Source organism: Apteryx rowi, unplaced genomic scaffold (assembly GCF_003343035.1).
Source record: "Apteryx rowi isolate R43461 unplaced genomic scaffold, aptRow1 scaffold_403, whole genome shotgun sequence".
NCBI lineage: Eukaryota > Metazoa > Chordata > Aves > Apterygiformes > Apterygidae > Apteryx > Apteryx rowi.
Window position 1 is genome coordinate 305,916 of NW_020450562.1, and position 25,100 is coordinate 331,015.

Below are 25,100 nucleotides of genomic sequence, written 5' to 3' on the forward strand. Positions count from 1 at the left end.
GTAAGAAACAGTTTGTCCATAATGAATTAAACAGAACTAGAAAGTACATAAAAACCTGTTTCCAAATTCTGCTTTCCAATTGCTTTTTTTCCTTTTCAGTGTTTCAAGACTGATATTTGCCATCATGGATAGATCACTATGGTTTGTTAGCACAGAGAAGTTCTACTAGTTTAACTGAACTTTAAGCATCTGTAAGCTGGTGTAAGTTTCAAACAGTTAAATGAGAACGTCCACAGGGAAAGCAACTTCAGTTTAGTGAAATAAATTCATTATTTTAGAATTAATGCAAATTATGTTCATACTTGGTCTAGAATTTTTGTTAGGATGAAGCTTTGACTTATTGTTAGCACTCTTCTAGGAAGGCCTTTGACTTGTTTTGTTTCCGTCATTTGTCTGCCCAGATAAAAGTAAAGGAAGTTGCATATATATCTTACCTCTTATGCTTTGCCACATGGAAGTTATTTGTAGCCACATAATATGACATTTGCTGATCACATAAAAGGTTATTAGAAAAGCATATAACTTATAGGAAAATACCTTACACTACTCAAGTTTTGTTCCCTGTTATCTGTCATGTACCCGTATTTCTAAGGGCTCATAAAAGCAGAATACTGGGCCGTGAATGAAGCTCTAGAGCTAAAGGTAAAAGATACACTATAAGAGATCACAATATTGACCTTAACTTTGTGCAGATCACTTTCTACATGGGGGCACAAACTAGTTATGTGCAAGTAACTCCTTTTACTCTGCAATACGAATATATTAAAAAAAGTGTTTACCAGTAACATTATTAAACAATGAAATAGAACTAATGACAAAGAATGAGTAATTTTAGTATTTATTCATAAATAGGGAGTGGGAAGTAGAGGCAGATAAAGGTGATAATTTAAAACTTAAGTTAGAAATACTCAACTCACTCAACTCCTTTAGAAGGCAAGAAAAAAGTCCAGATAAGCTGCTGAAAAATTAACAATGAAAATACATATAGTGTACAAGCTCTTCAAAACCTTTGGCAACCTTGGGTTTGATGATGAAATAAATGTCAACTTGACAAACTATGCTGATAGATTTGTGAGCAGAAAGATACAGCTGCTCTACCACTACCTAAAAATAGTTCATGTGTTACTATGCAAGGCATCTCTGCCAAAGAGATTAAAAAGTGACAGCCACACTGACGAAGCCAGACAATTCTGGAAGAAAGAGTTCTGGTGTTTTGGATTCATTTTTGGTAACTGAAAAAAGTACAAAAATAACTAGTTGCCACTATACCATTTACCATAATTAGTACAGAATAGTAAGAGTTAGTCATGAGTATGAAAAATACCAAAACAAAGCTATGTCAGGTTTACAGGCAATAACTAATGAGATCTCAAAGATGAAAAAAGCAATTACTTACTGTGTTGGTTAATAAGCATACGGAAAGAGATGCGGTTGGTGTAGAATCTATCTAGAAAATACTGGATGTTACTGCTAACAAATGGATCAAAGCCATATTTTTCCTTGTATTCAATCACCCCTTGCGCCATGGTTGGAACCACATCATTGTGTCTGTTCCTGACTTTAATTAAAACATCTAAAAAGCTAAAGGAAACAAAATTAGAAACAAAATGTTAAGAGTATAATTAATCTTAACTTCTGTTTTCAACTCCTCACAGCATAATCATTTTATCTGTTATTTACTATCTCTCACAGTCAATATAAAATCATCAAAAGGGAGAAATCAAAATAAAGCACTACCTAAAAGAGCCTATTTAAGGAGAAATATTACATCAGCCTTTCATGAGGGTGACACATTTAGGGCCTCAAATTCAATTCTTTCTCCCCAAAACATTCATTTAAATTAAGTCTCTCCTCACTGTTAACTCGGAACAAGATATGAAAAAATATATATATATATATATATATATATATATATATATATATGCACCCTAGTAACTCTCATATTCCCTGCATCCAACTGTGGCTGGGAGACCAGAGACATAACCAAGGAGAAAGCAACCTGATGACCTTTCACAATTTCCTGAGAGGTTTTACACTTTAGACTTGCTTCCAAGCCCCTCACCACCCACAGTTTAATTTTAGAGTGTGTTTCCTTTACCCGACATCTACTCTGGTAAGTTTAAACACCAGGATAGGTAATTATTTGTGCGACTTGGGTTCACTTTCCTTTTACACCACTGGATGGCAGAACACATACAACGGTGCTTTTTTTTCTCCTTTCTTTCTTTCCCTAAGGATCCTTCCCTGCAGTAGGTCCAGAAGTTTTAGGATATGACTTCCATGGCTTTTAACAGTACCTATTTTGAAACAGCTTGAACAATTCTTGTTTTTCCTGTCAAGGCAGCTCAACACTTATGATCTTCAAAGTGCTCATCCTTTCTATTCACATGCAAGCTCATACACACTTTAAACAGGATATTAATAGCCTTGTAAAGCCTAGACATGAAAAAATCAGCTCTACTCAACTCTGCCACATTCTCTAATATTAACAGATTATAAACACCATAATGATATGTTCTTCTTAAAAAAGACACACAGAATAAAATGCAGACTTCCAAAGAAAGCAAAATTTGTTAGGTTATGCCTAGATCTGCAGATCTACAGATGCCTTTTTAAAAAAAAGAACCAACTGCAAAACATTCTCAGTAGATATATAACGAACACGGAAAATGCGATAATGTATTAATTATTTTATTAGAAGTACAACGCACACCAACTAAGGCAGGAAAGTACATTAAAACCATCAAAAGTAAAAAGGCTACCAATTAGCCACTAGATTTAAAGCAGATGCTTCTTTCCTTTTCACAACCAGTTGTCCAAGAAGACTGAAAGTAAAATGTACCATTCTTAACAAGTGATATGCTTTTAAAATGATTTCTCCCACTCTACATTGCCAGCTGCAAAGGAATGTAGGATTCATTTTCAACAGCTTTTTCACCAGCCTCTGTCTAATCACCAGTTTTTGCAGGTGTATTAACAAACAATCCATTAGTTTTTCAAAACTGTAGTTCATTGCTTACAAAAGGGGAAGTCTTAACTGCCCAAGTCCCCAATCTGAAGACTTGCACAGTACAGAAAGACTGCTTTTACCTACTCATCAATCTTGCTGACAGGATATCTTAAACCATTTTAATGCTTAAAAGGTTTGTAGACTCTTCTTGTTTATTAAGTCTTGATTCTGTGTGATCTGTAGCCACCCAGATCAGAGTTAAATGATAAGGACACAGGTTTCAACAATTTTTCATTTCTCTGCTTCACAGCTGAGAACAGCAAAACAGTTTTGGTTGCAGAGGAGCACAGCAGCATAAAATCTTGTTTTCCCTGCTATTAATGTTTTTTTAATGTTTCATATCAATGACCATGCTGGCTTAAAACTAAAGTCTTCAAAACAAACCTTTTATTCAACAGTACAGAGGTCAAGATACACTGTGGTATGTTCAGTCCAGGCAGACTTACCTGCCCCGTGTCCCAAATGGGGCATTCAGCCGCTTCTCTCAACCGGAAGGTTCACAGACTCAGCAGGGGCAGTAGTGTTAGCTTTCTGGACAAGACTAGTGCCTAGCTGTACTCAAGCTTTTTCTCTGTTTCAGAGCAAAGAGATTAGCTTAAAAAAGAGCTGAGAAGCAATACTGACAATCGTAACATCTAAACCCCAATAACTAATAGCACTGTCTACTGACTCGCTGGCAGCTTTGCTTTTTGTTTTTAAATAGCCCCACTACCTACGGTATATACCTTACTGTGCTTACACGTTCCAGGAGGGCAAGCTCCTCTCTGACATGCCGCTACCAAAGTGCTTCAAGGCACAGAGCATGCCAGATGGGCAAGCAAAGGCCTGGGACGTTTACCTGTCACAGAGCAGCAAGTTATAGCTCAAGTTCAAACAAGTGCAAATACACACAGGAAAGGAATTCTTCAGTATTACAGGGAGAGGATGGCCTCCTGTTCTGTTTTCAAAGCTGATTTCACTCAAATGTTTCCATGAACTAGATGCTTTTAAAGGACCAAACGCATGGAAGTATATATGCACATTACAAGGTGCTGAGGCAGAAGCCAGAACTAAACATGTCTCCTTAATCTTGCCATTCCTTTCCCCCCTCCTCCACACCCCCATGCAAACCCAAAAAGGCATCTGAAGCTTTTACTTGTAACCATATTGTGGGAGAATGCATCGAGGATTTTTTAAAATACTCTCTCATGGGACTGGCTGAGAAAAATCAACTGCAGGATAGTTCTGAAGATTTTATTTGACTTATTTTAACTTTAATTTCATTTTTCAAAATTGTGTCTCGTATTTACAAAACCACAATGAATAAATAATACAGTTTGACAGATGAGAAATTATTAATGTGAAGCTATTTCAGTTGAATGAGCTTCAGTGGGTTCTGTATTAACAAAAGAGTGTTTGAGACATCAGCATAGCTATTAAATAAATTAAACCCATAGATTTCTGCAAAGACAATTAACAAATGTCACAACACGAGTTACTATGTAACTTTCTAATGACTATTATTCTGTTTTGATCTATCACAGTAGAAGAAAAGGAGACAAAAACATTTTTCAATATAAAGGCAGATGGAATTTTTCTAGGTCCATTTTATGGATAGTATTATCTGAAGAACTAGAGAAAAGAAGAAAGTAGTCAAAAAGCTAATTTTAAATGCAACATATCTGCAATGGGATTTTTTGTTTGTTTTGGGGTTGTGTACATGAGGTTTGCTTTGTTTAGGGTTTTTTGTTTCTTGTTTTGAAGAAGTGCTTGCTGGTAGTTGAGAATCACCAGAAAGACACAAGTTCACACTCTGAAAGATTTCTCTACTAGAAAGTGTAGTAAAAGTAATATTAAAGAGCATTATAAAAGTACTATAAAGTAATATTTCACCTTACTTCAAAGTAATAAAATGGCATCTTCTGAATCAAATCTGCTTCAATATTTACTTATTTCAAACTGCTAACAGAATCACTGTTTTAATCTGTGTTGCAGAAAGAAAATTTCTTTTTCTTTACTAAGTTTCTTCAGAGTATGTTATGTACATGCACATTCACCTTGATACTGCTTTAGCTGCTCGCAGCTCCAGACCCGCCCCCTGCCACCCCACACACACACCAGGAAAGAAGGTAGGAGAAAGACAAAAATCAGCAAAGAAACTCACAGGTATAGGGGGTGGGGTAAGCTGGGTTTGAATGTACATATGAACAACACATTTTACAAAACCTTCATTTTTCGAAAAACAATTCTTCCTTTGTGTGTTTATCAGCCCGCGTATTGACACTCCGGGAAATTGCAACACCCCCCCCCCCCCGTTAGTTTACACACACTACCAAGTGTCAGCACCTTATCTTAACACTCCTGCAACCACACTGCCTGACAGAACTGTGAAAAGCTTTCCACCTGACTACTCTACAGCTCAAGGAAAGATATTCATGCTATCAAAAATGCAGAGGTTTTGGAGCTTTTGCCATACGCCCATATGACTGACAGCAACACTGACCTGACAACCATGTGGTAAGTCAGCAGCATACAGGCCACTAAGCAGCAGAACCACCATAATAAAGAAACCGAATCACCTCTAAACCTCTGCATCACAGAAATACTGTGACACAAAGTCCCTTTTAAGGATTTTGTCCAATGTACATGAAAAGGCAACATATTTTGGAATGAACAGATGTCCTCAAACTCATGCATTGAGAGCAGACATAAATTGGGCTAGTTTGACAAGGAGTTTTTCAGCATCAGCATTAGTTTAGTCTCTGCTGATACCTGTTCAGCCCCTCCAGTGTGCCAGTACTGCTGCTTTTTTGTAAGCCATGTGGTGCAATAGATCAGGGACTAATATGGCTATTTTTCAGCCAAATCAATTTCCTATTCACTTTATTGCATGGCTTCATAGACAGCTATGCCAGTACATGGACAACATCCATAATCCCAGAACACTGATATGGAAAATGTTCTCCTCAGAAAGACCACCCTGAATTCTTCGAATATCTGACTGGGCTCCCCGGACAAGCAGACATGTGGCACAAATAGTCAGAGGACATTTTTATATACACCACAGGGAGGGGGTAAGAGGGTCTCTAAAAAGAAACAAGCAACGTGAGCAGAGGAGGACAGAGGAACAAAATGCTCCAGCTATTGGGAAGTCATGCCTGAGCCCCGAGCATCCAACCTGGCCTCGATCCAAGCTGAGTGGTCAGCCAAAGAGACAAGACACAGGCCCTGTCTTAAAGGACAACTGGAAAACTTTCAGAGATCTTTAAGAAATGTTAGAGTTTACCAAGGAATTAAAGACACCCCCTCCCCTTCCAAATCTGGCACTAAAAAAAACAAAAACAAAAAAACAAAAAACAAAAATAACTCTACCTTGACAAAAAAAGTTTTTCTAGCTGCTGGCAGGTACTCAAGGCCGCTAAATACCTGCATTGGAAAGAGTCATACCAACAACAATACTCAAGTCATCACGTGACTGACGTCAGAAAACTGGGACGTAACAGGACTACCGGACATCTATCTCTGAATACGATACTGGTGACAAAAGACTATTTTCTTTAGAACTGAGGCAGGGCACAGCTGTGGATATCAAACCTCTTTGCAAAATGGTTTTGGCTCCTTTTCTCGCTTGAGATATTGTTAACTTGACTATCAGTAAAAGGAGCTGAGGTCCACCTCAGCTGACCAAAAGACCAACAGGGTGCTCATTCCATTACCAAAAAAAATCAACTCTAGAAGCCTTCACGATTTTTGAGAGCCTGACCTGGACACCACATTCAGCTCCACACAAAAGCTCTTGGGGCAGAAGAACTTTCATCCAGGGCAGTCTCAGGTTTTCAAATACTAATTAAGTTAAAGGAAGAAGAGATGAGCCCACTATGAAATGCACATGTCATCTGATACCACACAGGGCACTAACAAGGATGGGCAATGTGATGTCTAGAGCCCCAAGGATGCAGGTCTGGGTCTAGTGGCTTTTCTGTAACCTCAAGCTAGCAGCTATAGCTCAGTGCAGGAGCAGGACTCCAGCTGAGAGGAATCAAGAGATGGAGCAGGCTCCAAACCCCTCTTTATACATCACCATATACCTGATACACAGAGATACACATCACAGATACTGTTAGATTAAGAAAGACTCTGGTTCAAAGGACTGGGCACACTTCACAGTGTGAACTTCCACGTGTCTTTCTCTAAACAAACTGATCTGGTGAAGTAAGTACTATTGCTATTTATACATCACTAAAAACACTACCCACAAAGTTGCAGATAATGGGTCAAATTCTGAATTCAGTGATGCATGGAATTACAAAGAACAGAAAAGTATTATGTAAACATAACTGAACTCTTGGAACTCATTTTCTTCCATTGATAAGTAGTTCATTAACTAGTAGAGTTACCAGTATTCCCAGTTCTCCTCTGACCACAAAGATATAAAAGTAGGATAGGGCTAGACACCTGCAATATGGAATACTGGTACAGCAGTTGAGTAATTTTTTTTTTTTAAACTTTATTCTGCTGGGTTATTACAGCTGAAATATGGACACGGTTGTTAAGAGTAATTTTAAAAAGACTCAGTTTGCCAAGAATATTGAAATAATTGCTAATTACAGCTCAAGATTTAATTAAATGACATAGCCTTCAGAATGTTAGGAAGAGTTGACACACAAAGAGCAGAAAAATTAATCTGACCTTCTAATCTTAGGTAGCCTACCCAATATTGTAGCCTACCCAATAAGAATAAATTTGATCTTTAATCAGATAATTTGGGTTTTTTCTGTTTTCACTGTCAGAGTCCCTAGCTGGCCTTTATCTCAGTTCCCAACATCTTTATTTAATTATAAACACATATAATACTATAATTGCAAGGTCTCAAAGATTTTGACAATTATTCTGAATGAGTAAATATTTGGTACATCATACTAATTTAGAACATCTCAAACAAAATTTTACATTACAATAAAACAGTATTAAGAATGCCCATTGTCCATATGAAAAAGCCAGATAACACATCTGGCAATCATGAACAGACTCCAAAAACAGGTCCCCATGGTAACTTTCTAAAATATCAAGCATTTTTAAAACATTTGAATATTTTGATCTACCTTAAACTTCTGAAATCCACAAAAAGCTGAAATTTAATTACCTAAATACGGAACATAAATGGTACTAGAAGCCTCATAACCACCTTGCCTCGAGCTGCACATTCAGAACATTATAGGTTTCATAAGACCTGTGTTACATTTGCCAGGCTCACTTAGTTATCTAAGGCTGCACATGTCATCTCAAAGGGCAACAAACATCCAAGTTTTGGCAACTTAATCCCATTCAAAATGTTCTTTTAAGTCAAATAGTAGGAAATCTTATTGCTAAACTAGTCACAAACAGACATTCTTATCCCATCAGCAAACAAGCTGTGAATACAGAATCACAGAAAGTAACAGCTAGAAATGGTGAAAGAGATCATCTAACTCATCCATTACAGAATAAGCATATCCATTAAGCATCACCAAAAGATGTCTAAGCTGTTCTTGAAAGCTTTTAATACAGGATGTCAGAAGACTGTAGACCAGTCTGTTTCAATTTGTTCTCACTAATCTTAGAATTTGTACTTTTTGCCCTGTATGCAATCTCAACTTTAATAAAAAAGATCAGCTATTTTGTAGCTCTTTTTTCCTTCATGGAGAGCAACTGATCATGCTTTATTAGAGTGTATTTTCTACACACTCACAGACTTCCAGAGTCCCTTCAATCTCCTCTTTGCTAGTCTAAACAAATCCTTTCAACTTTTCTCAGAGATGGAATTCTCCACACCTTTAATTCTTGAGCCTTTTCCCTTGATACTGTCCATTTGCGTTTTAATTCTTTAATAGGTAGCACCCAGAACTGCTCACCAGCTCAGGACTCACACTGAGAAAATAGTTACTTTCCACTTGTTCAATAACAGTACAGTTGACTCACTCAGCCTAAATCCTTGCCTTTCTTCGGCAGTTCTGCCACTCAGCTAATCTGTTTTTTCTGCACTTGATTTTCTCCTGCATGCACTTTGCACTTAAAAAATAAAGTGAAAAGAACTCGGAGAATATCCCCACAGCTAAAAGAGCATATAGTCTCAAATGCACTACCTAACGAAACTCATAACAAAGCTAACATAACATGCCAGTTAATGAATCTGAAGCTAATGCTGTTTTTCAGTTACATTAAGCTAACTGGATGAAGACAAAACATCATTTTTGCACAACGCAGGTCACATCTTGCACAGAGCTTTTATTGGACTGCAAAACATTTTATGATCATTACTATCAAGCACTGCCTCTTCTGTCAGAGTTTCCGGAGCCTAAAAGAGAATTCAAGTTTAAAAGACAAGTTGCCCTATGAAAACTAAGCAAGAGAACAAAAAATCTGTAAGAACTAATCACCTGAAACAAAGTTGACTGCTGTATGGTAGAAGGTAAGTATAGACCATGTATTTTTATTTTGCTGTTACTCCCTGATACATGCATGTAGATAGATAGATGACACATACACACATATATATATGCACATAGTGGTGCACATATCTTCACTTAAACATTCTGAGTCTGTTTTGTCTGTACAAATTTCAAAGAAACATTCTGATGGCAATTTTATAAGTTGTTGATAAAGAAAATTTGCTAAGCTTTCCTTTCGTCTCAAAACATAAGCAGTCTTATTCAATGAGGTAGCTGAATGCCAGTAAGTGAAATCCATGAAAAAAGTTTTTAGATAAAAAATTGACACATTCAGTGCTTTCAATTTAAATTTTCATAGTATTAATATGCTAATATACATTACATAAAACAGAGTACCAAGCTCAATAAATACCAAAATGACATTTTAGTAGTATTTGCTATATGAGTATATTCTTGCATGCACGTTGTCTTTTTAATATAGCCTCAGAGGAAGTATTTCATGTCATTTCTTAATTTATTAGATTGTACATACACAACATACATTGTTTAAATATGCTTTGATTTTCAATACTCAGCTCTAGTTTATAATTTTGGTCTTTACTGCAAGAATTCTACCTTGCAAGTAAGATCACTGCTTTGTTACGGTACCAAAAAAACCCCAAACTGTTTTTGAAACATATTGTTATTGGAAAATAAACTGTCATAGGAAAACAAATTACTCACTCATCCAAAACATGAGGATCCTCAGGACTTTTATTTTCATATTCTAAAAGCTCAAGGAAGCTCTGCATGTACCTGAAATAAGCAAAGATGATACAGAAAGAGTTAAAATTAAAACACTTAAACCCAAATTACTTTTGAATTTTTTTAAACTTTAAAACTACAACTTTATCCGAAACAACAAAAGCACAGTAAAAAGTTCTCTGCAAAGGGTAAAATGAGATGGGACACTGTAACAAAGGGAAAGAAAGCAACTACAATATATTATACTGAGTTAAAAAACAGTATGTGTGACTCTATGGTCCACACTTCACAAAAACTGCCATTCAAATCAGTCTATAGTTAACAGGAGCATTCCTCCTCTTCAGTTAGGTCTGTAATTTCAGGTAACTTAGTTCATCCCTGGGTCTCGATTTCGTAGTCATCCACTTTATATAAATGTTAGTTTGCTCCTACATTCTTCATGCAGCGATCTAGCTTTTCTTCCAAAAATTCTCAGGTAGAGTTCTGAAGCAAGTGCACTCCAGGGAATGCCCCCAAGAAGTAGTGTGGACAAGGCTGTATTGAGTGGGTCCTACAACAGTATCCCCAGAAACTATGCACCTTCAGACACTCCCGTATCTCCTCACACTGTATGTCACTCAGGGCACATCACACTACCTTCAATTTCGTAAAAACACTGCTCTAAGGCAACACAGTTCTCCTTAGAACTTAGATTGGCTCAAGCAGGCTATGAAACCTCATCCTACGTTTTCAAGTTAAAGCAAAGCTTAAGACAGCACTGCTATCCACATGACTCCCTCCAGAACCACATGCTGCCACTCCACCTCCCAATTCAGTTCCAGCCATTGCAGGACAGTGAGAGGAACCTGATCAGTATCCTAAAAGCTATTTTTCCTTTTTGGAGGCTGGTTAGTTTTAACGTGGATCAGTAGCTGACCTTATCTCAACTGTCAGACTCAAAACAAAGGGAGCAGTGGAAGCCCATGGCTGAAGGCAGAGAGTGGGCAGGACTCTCACCAGCAGCGCACTTCCTATACCTCCCAAGAACCTACCTACACCCTATACCTACTACCATCCTACTTAAGTAGGATGCCTCGGTTTAGTCACAATTACAAGGTATCACAGATGGGGAAAGGAACAGGTTTCCTTTGATGAACAGTGCACAAAGAGTTCTTCCAAAGTGAGCATCATTATACAATGCGTTAAAAAGAATCTAACAGAAGCACACTGTAACTCCAACTCATTAGGAAGCCAACTTCACCAACATACAGAACTTCAATAGGAGATCCACGTTACAGACATTCCAAAAAAAAAAAACCCAAAACTTTTTGGAGGTTTTAACCACATCTCTCCACATCCACACAGGAAACGACAATTTATGTAAATAAGCAAGAAGCAGAAAATACTTCAGGAGAAGAGCTAACAAATTGTTAAGAAACCTTTTAATAGTGAAGTGCACCAACATTTGAAGTTAGGTATGAAATGGAGCCAAAATGTTTACCTACTGCCAGGATGATTATTCTGTATCAGCACTGCTTAAGCCAAGGGAAGGAAAGAACATGAAACGGAGGTAGTCACAACCATAAGTGATGAAGAGCAGAGACTTAAGACAGGAAACATGTAGAACTGAGACCTGTTCTGCAAATATTGAAAACTGGACATTACCCCAATTCTCCTGCCAGAGCACAGGTCCTCTTTGAAAATCCACTTACACATAGCAACTATAGTGGTGCAGGAACCTGTACACAGAGGACAAAAAGTGCAGTGGGGCCAACAACTTTAATAGGCAGAACAGTACTAGGAAAAGAAAGTTTGACTATAGAAATCATGTAAAGCTTCTGGAACAGTCCAGAATGACTCCAATGGAGATGAGCTTTCCCTTGGCTAGAGAAAAATCCTTAGATTTTTCCAGGGAGATTAGAATTTTCAGCAGGGTCAGCATGGCAACATTAGCTTCTGTCCTTCTGTTTTGGTCCTACTGCAACTGTTGCAAACGTCTACAGAAATGCTTAAAAGGTTGTTTGCCAGTTACAAGTTTGGGAAGGAGCTGATGTCTCTAGTACTGCATATTTTAAAACTTAGTCTCTTGCAAAGCTAGAAGATTAGCAACAGTTTAGAACCGTTACACCATGCTTCCATGAATTCAAGAAATTGTCTAGGGTTGCTTCAGGAAACAGGCTGTGACTTTGTAGAGCCATAGCCTACTATTCACCACATACCTGTTCCTGAAGAGTGCGACGTTTAACTATTTGAAAGATAACGAAGCAGTCCTTCCAAAGAGAAATCTTTAATGGAAAAGAGAAGGTATGCAGGGACTTAAGACATGCACACAATTTAACTATACAGGGACAGTATATATGATGTGGAAGATGGAGAGGCAGAGGCAAAATCAATTTGGCAGCTGGCTTTGCAAACGGGGGAATAAGGAGAAACTCATCTCCTTTGAGAACGAGTCCTTGCATGCATCTCCCTTTTCATAATTCTCACGAGAAAAAAGCTGCTTCACTTTCTGAACTCAGTTCCTTCATCTATAAGACTGAACACCAAACATAAATCTTTTAGTGCGAGCATTCTCACTCCTTGTTTTGAAGAGGTACGTTTTCTTCAACATCTTCATCCTCAGATGAATCAAGGTCAGTCAAGTCAATCAAGGGTAAAGGATGGAAAAAAGGCATAACAATGACAGTTAGCAAAGCACAGTATTAAACAATTGGCAATGGAACTCCAAAACGAAAGATGGAGAAGTGGTGGATGACAGGGGGTTGCTGTGGCACTTTAAGGCCTCAGTATGGCTCTGCAGAAGCAAACATTTCAGAAGACAATTTTGATTTCTTGCCAAATGAGGCAATGTAATGCAGAAGACTTAAGACTCATTGCTGTACCCAATCTTGCTGCAGTCAGTGAGGGACAAACATTGCTCTTTCACAACCTCTAGTGAATTTACGACTCTCAGCAATGAGTTTTCACTACCTCCTTCACTGTTTCTTCAATAAACAACTCTTTCTTACCTAAGACCCTGTCAATAAAATGAATTTGAGGAAAGAATTCAAGTCATCCAATCCATATTTGTCTCAAAGACAGAACTGACTTTCTGGACTTTTTCTGGGTAGCCAGAGAAAAGGGTATCATTCATGAAGTGTCCTCTTGCAAATACAGTTAGGAACTAAAAAAGCCACATAAACTTGACACAGTCAAGAAATTCATCACTGTCAGGTTTGACTAGTTTCCTCAGGCTGTGGGCTGTAATATATCAAACAAGAAATCTAAAATCTCCAGGGCTATAACCTTCCTTAGCAGTTAAATAAGTATTTGCCACCTTAAATTTGTTTCTATGTGTTATAAAGGAAAATTGGCAACATACTTATTTGATTCTACCCAGCAAATACCTGCCTGATCTCTGTGAAGGAGTCTTATTCTATTCCTCAAATACAGGTAGATCTCTTGGCGCTTAATAACTGTGTCTACATGCGTACTTCAATTTCCAAATCGAAACCAGCAGTATGGTTTTGAAAGGAATCTTCCAAATAATCCCCATTTAATACACTTTGATTAAATTTGCAGAGTTGTTTTAGCACTACAAATCTGAATCTTTTCAGGAGAAATGACAATGGAAGCTTCTGTGGACGTTCAAACGTGCCAAAACCCAATGCAGTTGTCACAGCCTGAACCAGTCAGCGGGCCAAAACACTGTGAGGTTCTCTAGCGCAGGCAGAGCACAACACACGCCAAAAACCACCTCTGGAACTGTCACAAGTTTCCTCTACACTGCAAAGTGCATCTCATGTTACATAAAGAGCCAAATGCTGTATGTGTCACCAAGTTTGTCAGCCACCATCCCTCCATTCTTTATGCTCCTTTTTCATCCTTTCAGAACTTTCTATTGGTTTGAAACCTTTTTTCCCTTCCAGCTTTAATTTCTGTTGCTGCCCTCCCTGTTTCATGGAAGCGTTTATTTCTTTTCCTTGTCTTGTCTTTATTTCCCTCCACATACCCTTCTACACATTAGTCCACTCTTCTACTGCCATCTTCATAATGGCAACAGCAGCTCTTTCAGGCCCCTAGAAAATCCAGGGTTGCAAACTCAGTTCTCCAAGGAAATTCAGAAATCTGTGCTATGAGAGAGCTGACAACTTCTCTGATCACAGGTAAGTCAGAGGACATTATCAGGAGGCTGTTGACCCCTGGCTGTCATCATATAGAAATATGAAAGCCTCATTTCTGAAGATCCATGAAAACCACCACACTTAAGAAGCAACACAGCAGATGCTTCTTACTAGAAATATCCTACTAGAGGTCTCGGAACACTGGTAATCCAATGGTCATCTGATGATAACAAAGCAATGAATATTTCTGGTACTAAATGTAGCTGATACCTGATTTTTATGCTATTTTAATTTGGTTGTTCACTGTTATTGGTTTGCTGTACTGAGATTTGTATACTCTGCTTGCTTATGGGGACACTGGTCCTAAGACTGCTAACCCTAGAATAATCAACCATGTCACTAATCCTGTATTGAAGGATCAGCACTTTTGCTAGTGTACCAGGCAGAGGCAAGCGTTTCTCTCATCTAATGAAAGAAGACATTGTGCAGAAAACTGTCTCAGTCAGAAAAAGACTAAAGCAGGTCTCAACCAGAAAGAAGCAGCCAAACCTGGTCACCAGACTTCAGTGCAACCAGCAGGCAGAACAGCTTCTGAAGTCATTACGCTGCAGGCCCAACGTATAGCACCAATGAGAAACTGAAAGTTTCTGAAAGCAAAGAAAGTTACATAAACTAAATGCTCTAAGGAAATTATGAGTAGACTACGCTAATTTGTTTAGTCTCTGTGGTGATGGAGAAGCTATAGAAACTAGGCAGTGCTTTTCCTTTATATACGATTAGCAACAATATCTCAAAGATGTCTCTTTCTGATTCAAGAGTAAGTCATTATTATTTTAGAAGTCAAATTTGTAGTTCATTAGCACAAGCACTGTGACCAGTAAGTTAAAAAGACCAGCTCAAAGAAAAGGTTATTTTCTTTAACTCCAAATCTAAGTCATTCAAATTTCCTCTATCACTCTTACCATTTCTTTCAATCCTTTGACTAAATGAAGCTGGAAACAATTAACCTTAACTCAAACAAATCTAAGCCACTATCTGATGCTTGCCATTATGCATCACCCAACTTGGGGTCTTGTATGTAGCTTTTATATTAACCCAGGTCTCTAAATAAAACCCAGAGCTGCAAATGCCGTACATCTTTTTCTTTTATTCTGTTGTGATTTAGTTTTTCAAACCGCTTACAAGATTTATCCCCCTAACAAGAACAGCTCAAAATTAAAGAAAAGAAGTAAAAACTTGTTTAAAAGGAAATTTATAACTTTGAACTGTTATAAATAATTCACAACGTTGTCTTAACAACAAGCTACAGCAGAATCTGCCTAATGAAAACAGCACTAGTCAGCAATGTAATTCACTCCTGTAACAGCCAGTGTGCGCGTGTGTGCACATGTGTTTGTATAGTATCATTCCCCTTTCATCCAATTCATTTATTTCCTTGAGTTTTCTTTTGATTTAAAACTGCAGGGGGAGATGTGAATAACTGAAGGTGATAACTACAAGATTCACTAAGCACTGAAAAGCAACACCTGGTGATGTTTAAAACACACTTCACATGTAATTTACCAGTCAGCTAGAATAAAGGAGAAAACTACTAAAACAACCAGTGATTTGCTGTACTACTATTAAAGGCTTACAATTATACAGGACACAGACCTACAGAAAACAGTAGAAATGGAAGAAATGAGAGTATCAATTACATTTTGCTATTTGCAGTGAGTCATCAAAAGCAGAAATTAAAGCCTATGCCCTTTGAATCCATTGTCTTTTGGTGTTCAAATTTTTTTTTTTAAATGCAATATACCACAATTGCTTGGGAAAGCTGTTTTGGTTTCAAGCACTTTTTCTTTTGTTAACCACAATGTAGGTTAACTTCTTGTTAATTAGTCTTCCAAGTGAAATAATTTCAGTATGGCACATTTTTTACATGAAATCAGTGTAAATGGCCATAATGTCAACTCCGAAATTTTTACTACCTTTTCTTCAATTTTTCTTTACTCATGCAAGATACACATAATGAAAAAGTAAAGGTATTTCACTAAGATTTTCCTTTAGAAACTAACAAGCATTGGAAAAAAAGACAAAGAAACATCTCCATGGTAACACAATCTTGATATGACTGATTTGCATTTTGTGCAGCTCGCACACTATCACTTTTAACATTTTATAAACCCTGACCTTATCCACTCCTAGGTTTAATGTAACAATTTTCCCACACCACATTAGTGATGGTATCAGTTAATATGCAGTTCTGCCACAGGTTCAGAATTCTACCTGCAGTGCGCTTCAGACTTCAAATGCCCTCTCAAAGCTGGCCTAGAAAGGCCCACTTCTCTAGAACAAGGAAGATGCCCATTAATTTTGAAAAATTAAAAGTAAGTTGCTGATTCCCAACATGCTGGTTGTTGATCTATTATTTGGAATCACTGCAGTTCACAGCTAGAGTGCATAAAAACTACGCTATTACTTTGATCCGCTTTCTTCCTTCCCTTGCTACTTCATGCAGAACACATGCACGTTAAGTTATAAACTTTAACCGGGACAGAGTTAATGCCTTAGTTCTGTGCAGACTGAAATGCAAAACGCAAATATTGTTTTTTTCAGTTCACTGTGTGGGCAATTCCGGCTTTGCTCAGAAGAGCGTAGCTGAGGAGCATGAAGGCAGGCCAGCTGTTTCCCTTACCCTCACTGCTTCACACCAGGCACACCAGAGGGGAGGGAGGCAAAGGCTGCACCTTTCGCAAGAGCAATCAAGCAATCAGCTGGAAAAACCTCCTGTTCTGCAGCACAGCGCACTCAGGGAGCTCGGTACAGGAAGCAAAGCGCCTGCAGCACCGTCACAAAGACACATTAGGAGACTCGAGAGGACAGAGGGGCTCACGCCTGCAGCTAGGAGCAGATTCTCAGAAACGTCAGGAGGAGGCTGCTTCTCAAGGGACCGGCGACAGGCTCTGAAATCCAGGCAATTCATAATGATACAGACAGGCCAGCCAGAGGACTGACAGGAAAGGATCCACGCTGCACAGTAGGCAGGGTTGATTTGCTTTCTGACTCCAGCAAACCTGAGCCACCTTGCTCTAGTTTAAGAGTTTAACAAAATTTACTTTCTCAATTTGGAGCCTTTTGTATTTTTGGCATGCTGACATTAAAAGAATATATGGGGAAACTGCATCTTAAAGCTCCAGTTAATTTGGAGTCTCATCACCAGCACAGAAAACAGTGTCCTAGTGCAATGTGGTAGTGTAAATAAATCATAATTATGCTGGTGACTAGACAAATTACTGGAAATTAGCAAGTAAACAGATTAAAGTGAATAACACGTTACAAGATGTCTTTGCTCACTTGTGGCAAATGTACATAAAATTTTAGGTTTACATATTAACAAGCTGTCAAGCTTCCTCAATCTAGGATGTATAGTAAAAATGAAATTTCAGGACTATGACATCTGATCTGAAAAACCTTTCCTGAAGTATGAAACAATCAGTGCTTCAAGGAGAGGTATCCTCAATTTACAAGTTTGCTAAACAGTTAAATTCATATTGAGATTCTACTGCATAAAATTCAGAAATCTCTCTATAGATATATCTAAAAAGTAGATTAAAAACCAATTACAAATATGCTTCAAAAGTTGCTATCATCATAGCTGCCCAGTACTCAGGGTCATTAGAACTGAAGTTAATAGGTCAACTGTTAAAAAAAAGCTAACTGGTATAGTAAGTTTTGCCAAAGATTCATTACTGGCAAATGTGCAACAGCAGGCCTTACAATTTAAAAGAAAAAAAAAAAAAAGAATTCACTGTTCTTGACAGCTTTACTGGGCCCTAATAAATCTGGTCCTTCTACAGGTACTTTTTTAAAGAAACAATTAAAAAAATCTAAACTAAAAAAAGAAATAAGCTCTTTAAAGTCCACAGCTATAATCAGGAAAACAAAATACTACAGTTGTTTTTGGACTTCCGACATAGGATCATGAATATTTCCTTACATAATCTCAGTGAAGATACTAATTTCCACAAGAACTTATTTAACCAAGAAACAAGATCAGAGAAACACTACAACAAACATTTTGACTTCAAACCTTTGTTTTTGGATTGGATATTCATTTGAACCTTCTCATCACACTAGAGATGCTGATGACCATCTGATATGCTGGCCCATTTAATGGAAAACTACCTGCAGTAACTGTGATACTTCAAATCATACTATCATACAAAAATACACAATTTGGACAAGTATCTTACAGTCATTATATATTCCAATATGCTCAAGACAGATTTTTTTTAATCAGGAGTATATTTTGTAGCCATAAAATTCATCTCATGGATCCTCAAAGGGGACATCCACTCTAACCACCAATTTGCTTCCTTTGCCAGAAGCAGTCTCAGTGTCACCTGACTCTGTATTAGTAGGACACAAGAATATACCACAGAACATCTATTTGGATCAGAAATATTATGGTCTAAAGTCATTGCAGAGAAATTATTTCCTTTTCTTCATGCATCTATTTATATTTCCCTAAAGACACCTTCACAAGTCACCCATACCAGAACAGCATAAAAGGCTTGAATATTATCCATGCTCTTTTCTATTCGGCATAATGGCTTCCAGCAACATCAGACACCTACAAGTGTTTAGCCCCTGGAAGCTGCCACTTCACCCCAAAGCGATTGCTATTGTGTGGCTCCCTTGCATATACATTTATTTGAAGCACTTAATCACTATGTTTGAAGTGGTCATCAAGACAGCTAGCATTACCTCTCATATGCAAACATATTTGAACCAAATTACACAGTACCGAATACCCTAATTTACACTTCCTAGGTCTGAAGTCTGACAAAGGCAAGACCAAACCCAACAGTCAGTATAGAGTCAAGGCGGAGTTCCCTGCCTCAAGGGACACGACTGAAGTTAACACAAAGCCTACAACATTAGCTGCAACTCCCAGACCTAGTGACTAAGTTAGCATTGACAAGGGAAGTTTGTTGTATACCACAAAGATATTTTTTACATAAATTCTGTGGATCAAGTGTTCACATGTAGAAAGACAACGAACACTCTATGAACAAAAAAAAATTTTTTTTTTAAGAGTTTAATACACACAAGGCAGCAGTTTACAATCCCTCACTGAACTTTCAAGTAGGCTAGAAACTAATTACTATGGCAAAGATGGCAGGATTTAGCATCAGTTCCAATATACACTAGGTAAAGATGGAGAATGTTAATTACTGGAAAAAAATAGATTTTCGTCCTGATCCACAACTTCCACTGAATACAGGTTACATTTTTAAAGATTTAGCAATGAGAAGAATAGCTAAGGCTTAAATACGTTTTCAGTATTTTTGACAAAGCAAAAGTAAAGAGAAGAACAGCTATTTCCTTAAGTTAAGGGACTAGGACAGGAAGGACACTTAAAAAAAGATAGCACTCTAGAAGTTGCTGAATAATTCTGATCATCTGGAATACAACTTTGTTGTCATCCAAAACACAACCTTAAGAATTGTTATCTCTAAGATCTGTATTGGAGTATTTACTTAACATAAGACAGAAGGAAATGAACTTGATTTGAACAAGAAACATACATTATAAACAATTCAGGGCAAAAAACAGGCTGAAGGTTGTTTTCGCAAATCTGAATTGCAAGTAAAACAACATATACAGTGTCAGTTCTACTCTAATTTCTTAATCTGCTTTTTTACTTACCAACTCTGTACTAGCCCAACTGAAGGCCTGTTAAGTAAATTATCAGGCAACAAATTGACTTCTCTCATGGTGTTAGCTAATCGCACAGGAAGTTCTTTCCGTAGAAACATGTATGAAGTCTTCTCACATGCATTATCACGACCTGTTAAAGGTGAGGCAAAAAAAGAGAATTCCGTTGCAGCAAGCCAAATTTTAGAACTTCCTACTTCTAGAAGAGAAAAAATTCACTTGTGGAAACAAAAACACTTAAAAAACAGTTTGCCAGGTTTCACTTCCCCCTCACCCCCAAGGAGTGAAATACATCTTTACCTTCCCAGATTTTACACCCCCTTTCATCTGCCGAAGATATTCTTCCTCATTTCACATCTTACAGTTTGTGCCTTCCTCAATCTCATCTCTTCATTCATCCAGACTTCCTCCTAACCTACATCTCACATGCATGTCAAGATAGAGGTATGTTTCTGAGGAGAATAGACACATCTGTTACTGTCTCCAATTGACTTTGTTCCCCTTACTGTTTTTTGTTCCCTGCAGATTGCTTTTTATGTCCTCTCCAGTTCACATCTGCAGCAGACGACACCTCCCAGGACTCTCACATCAGAAACTTCACATTTGTCTTTTTCCTCATTCTTTCAAAGGTCCAAGGAAATGGAAGCATCGGCTTTGCAAGGAACAGTTTTGCAAATAAGAGAGGCAGCAATGTCAGCAAGACAAAACTTGAGCAATTCCAAGATTCCCAGCAGCCATCTGATACCAAACTTGTGAAGCAATTTGTAGAAACTACACAAACTCATTTATTATCTTAATCAGGATTCTTTGGGTCTCAGAATTTTCAGATATATTCCAACATAATACACCCCTTTTCCTCCCCATTCAGAGGAGAACTGGCAATATTACCATCTTTATTACCCAACAAGCATTTGACTTTTTAACTGGTCAAAAATAAAGAATTCCCCACTGCAGTTCTGCCTTCTAGGAGGGCATTAATTTGTCTCAAAAATACTAGATATAACAATCACAGCACCATTACAGTAGCATTACTGTACACACAGTACAAGCTGTATCAAATAGTAATATGCCATACATTTTTATCAATGCCTTACAGCACTAAGACAGTAACAATGATATCATATCAGCTCTCATCCTATAAATAAAAAACAAAGATCTGAGATTACCTGAAAATGAGACTCACAAATGCAATATGACTTTGGGTGGAAGGAGAGAGCGAGCTTAAGAAGTGCAACAAACATAATGGAGGGCAAGGAACAAAAACCACAGAGGGTCAAACCAGAACAGCAACAGCTGGCGGATGTTTCRTGTCACAAACTCTTCAAACCTATCAAGTACTTAAACACATTTCAGCAGCTCACGGAAAGAGCAGCAATGGCCATCATCCCTCCCAGGACTTGCTACACAGGGAGCTCCCCAGCCACCCAGGAGGCAGATGCCCTGCTCATAACCACACTGAAAAGCTGCAGATAAGATTAGCTTTCATTTTTAAAACAGATTTTTTTCCAGTCCTCAGAAAGCATGTAAAAGGGATCCAGCAAATTGATAATCTTTTGCCATGGACCTACTTGGAACAGCAGTAATCCCCTGGAGCCACCCTGCACGGACCAAAACACTGACATGCATTTGTGTCTTCTGCTGCAGTTTCTCAGTGATTGTATTCTTAAACAAAACCATTTCCTGGAGATGTCTGTAAAATGTTAATCGCAAGTAAGAGATGCTGAAGATTCTTGCCCATATAGTTCAGCTGGAAGAACAGGCTTGATTTAATGCACTTTCATATTCTACAACTTTCACAAGACTGAGAACATCCCCTTCCCCCATGAAGACTAATTTTTAAAGAGCCCAGATAAGTTTAAAAAAGTCTATGTTTTACTTGTAATGAACAGTCAGTGTTCTACTTTAGTCTAGAAAGACAGCAAATGTCTTTGTGATCACAACCAACGTGACAGCCTGCAAAATTTATGAGTGAAAGTATAATACAAGAGCTACAAATTACGTTCAGGCAAACCAGGAGCTGTTAAAAGCACTGCTAGAATATAATCACTAAGATTTGCAATTTGCAAAGCCTCAAGTACAATGCAACTGGCACAATCAAGGTCATACTTTTAAGATAGTCCCATTATAATCAGCTGAACAGTGGAGTTTTCACCTTCTTTGCATAGGTAACACGCATTGATGGGTTACTTCCCAATCAAACTGTAACACGAGCTTGGGGGAATAGGCAGGAAGGATTAGGGTTTTCCTTTTTTTCTTGCCCATTTAAGTGTCATCAATCAGTGGATCATTACATTCCACTGGTATCAGCAATTCTATTACCATTCTTCCAGCAAACATTTGCACCTATTTTACTTATTTGCGTTTTCACCTCTTCAATTACAAATGCACACATCCTGTCAAAATTAGACAAAGGAAATGTGACATTTCAGTGTTGCTTTCTGTGAAGCACAGTAATGATTTCAGAGTTCTGTCCTTCAGTGAAGCACTAAGCTTGACACCAACGCACACATGACAGAGGCTATAGCCATTTGTTTATTCACGACCCATTGCACATGCCAGGTTTATTAAGACGACTGCAGCTGGGCAGCAGGAAGTAAGACTCCCCAGCTAGCTCACCCTAGCATCTACTCACTGGGCTGGTGACATCCTCTGGAGGAAAGACGACAACTGCTTCTTCCCAAGAGTGACTGAGAACAAGTTTGACTATTTTCTCCACAAGAAAAAGCAAGAGGAGTGAAGGACAGCAAAAGCAGAGCATGAGAAAAAGCAAACAAGAGCCCACCGGCTGGAACTGTAGAGGGGTGCCTGCCCCTGAAACATTACAGTCCCTGCGTTTGTGCAAGGAAGACAAGAAAAGCTGCTGGGCTGGAAAGCAGAACCAGCAGAAAAGCCCGTCTTCCTGTTCTCCCATAAGCAAGGACATATTTCTATTTTATCAGTCTCATGCCAGCAGTTCCAAACTGTCCCTATTTAAATAGTTGGCTTGCTCTATGTATGGCTATGTTTTAGATACAGAGCCTTTTGGGGTCCCTCTGCATGCCCAGCCCAAGCAAAAGGAAAGGATGTTCTGTTTGAAAACTAACTTGAAGTCTCATTTCACCATAACTTCAGTACATCTTTTTGTTTTGTTGTATGCTGTCAGAATATTGGCTGCATGTGACTTATCTGAGAGCATCCACAGAGTTTCTCCAGCTTCTAGCACAGAGTCAGTTATCTGCCTGCCAAACAGTATGTGCTTGGGAAGAGAAGAATAACTATTCACTAGATCAGCAATAATTAGAAATCCTTCAGCTTTAGGAACAGAAAGCATGCTGCATCCTAATGGCTGCTTTTTGGCTCCTGTTCCTCACAGCAGCTCCTGTATGACTGTATTTGTCATTATGAAGGACAGCCTATTAAGCACAAAAAATAAAATCTGAGTCTAGAATGTAGGTATTTTCTTAATATAATCATACACAAGTACACCTATCTAAATAAATCTCCAGAAACAATTTCTGACAAGTTTTAATGCCTTTTGCAAGCTCAAGCTACAATCGGGCATCATTTTTTTCATGGGCGGTTTTATTTTTGCTTTATTAGTTACATTTTTATTAAAATATATGGCATTCTTTCTCAATTTTATCACTCCAACTGAGTCAATATACACAGCAAAAATCAGACTTTTATCAGACTTAAACACCATAGGCTAAGTCCAGTTTAATTCTTTAAGTTTCAGTCTAACAGAATTGGAAGTTACACTCTCCAGGTTAAGATGAAAGTGAAACTTGCAAAATTTTCACCTTTGTTTATATGGCAGCTCCTGACAAGAAGCCACCCAGTAATACAAATATATAAAATAATCATATGCTTATATTTGAATTCATACACAGGTAAGAAAGAACACAGTAATTGTATGCCCTAGTGCAGACTACACTGCACTAGGTATCAAGGACTGTATTTAGCTTTATTTCCAAAAACAGGATGTGCTGTGTCAGGGAGCTGCTTAATTATGGTGCACTAAAGAGCAACAGCAGCAGCAGATTTCAAGGTAGAGCAGATTGTAATGGCATGGAAGTATAATGCTAGCATGGCATTATAATATGCTATGAATACACCATTTGTTATAAATTACTAATAGAAGGCCTGCTGTTTTTATACTTGGAGCTATACACCACAAATATAGCTTTATGCTATCCTGTGAAATTATAGGAAATTAACATTCATTTTTAACACTGAAGAGGCATGAACTTTTGCCTATAAATCGCTGAATCACTGAACCATAGGAAACAAGAACGCACTGGGGAAAGGGCTGGCGAGAAGATGCAATCTGAAGATCACTGGCATAAAGAAAAAGCTTCACCTACATATACATTTGTAATTTTACTGTCTTGAGTAGTCCCAGAGACATCGGTGGAACTACTGGTTAAATACTGCACCCTATTTTCTTCCACAAACAGGTTCTGAAAAGAAAAAGTGTTCAAGACTAGAGGAAAACTGCAAAGCTTTGGGGGTCCCCCTCAGAACAGCCCTTCATCAAGGGCCGGCCACAGACTCTGAATCCCACGAAGGGGAAGCTGCTCCTCACTGCTCCCACAACTAATGACAAAGTAGAATCTATGCTCTTAAAGACAACAATGCTTCAAATTACAGGATTATCCATACCACGCTCTCGCTTTGCTATTAAACCTGTGGCAAGGCCTTTGTCTTCACTTTTACAGTCTGTTAGCATTTACCATTCAAGTATTATTGATTAATTAGATTTTTTTGTCTTGCCTTTTTTATATAAATGTTTTGCATTTACATTTCTCTAAGTGTAATTAATGTATTCAAATTAAAAACAGCTAACTTGCCACCAAAGAATTTTCTACAGTTTTAGGTTCTACTTTCTCTGAATGCTGGATGTGCTTCCATTAAAATATTAAACCTTTAATAACTAAGGATTTCTGCACAAATTTTATATTCATGCTGAGTTTGAATAATATGTTTGAATACACATACATATTAATTTTTTTTTAAATGAAGACTGATGCACTGAGGAAATACAGCACTCTTTCTACAGACATAGTAATGATGGCTCTAGATGATATATCTCTTCTTGGTAGTCAAATATTTAAATTCTAGATTTCAAGCACCAATAACAAATGAGCATCGCTAAATTGTTTGCTCAACTTG

General features: G+C 37.9%; 1 protein-coding gene across 8 annotated transcripts in view; it reads right to left on the bottom strand.

Moving 5' to 3' along the window:
* The window catches only part of PDK3 (pyruvate dehydrogenase kinase 3), a 60,120-nt gene that overhangs the window by 20,348 nt on the left and 14,672 nt on the right, over nt 1–25,100 (bottom strand). Inside the window, exons 1-5 of one of the 8 annotated variants that reach the window (XM_026075407.1) lie at nt 21,518–21,591; nt 20,456–20,601; nt 19,941–20,082; nt 10,141–10,212; nt 1,397–1,581 (exon numbers count right to left, since the gene is read on the bottom strand). In XM_026075407.1, coding sequence (XP_025931192.1) covers nt 1,397–1,581; nt 10,141–10,212; nt 19,941–20,050 — 367 coding nt within the window. In that variant the 5' untranslated portion in view covers nt 20,051–20,082; nt 20,456–20,601; nt 21,518–21,591. Of the gene's footprint in view, nt 1–1,396; nt 1,582–10,140; nt 10,213–14,792; nt 14,876–19,940; nt 20,083–20,249; nt 20,402–20,455; nt 20,602–21,115; nt 21,199–21,517; nt 21,592–25,100 lie in introns of those variants that run through there. The other 7 variants (XM_026075408.1, XM_026075406.1, XM_026075403.1 and 4 more) reach the window with 7 other exon arrangements.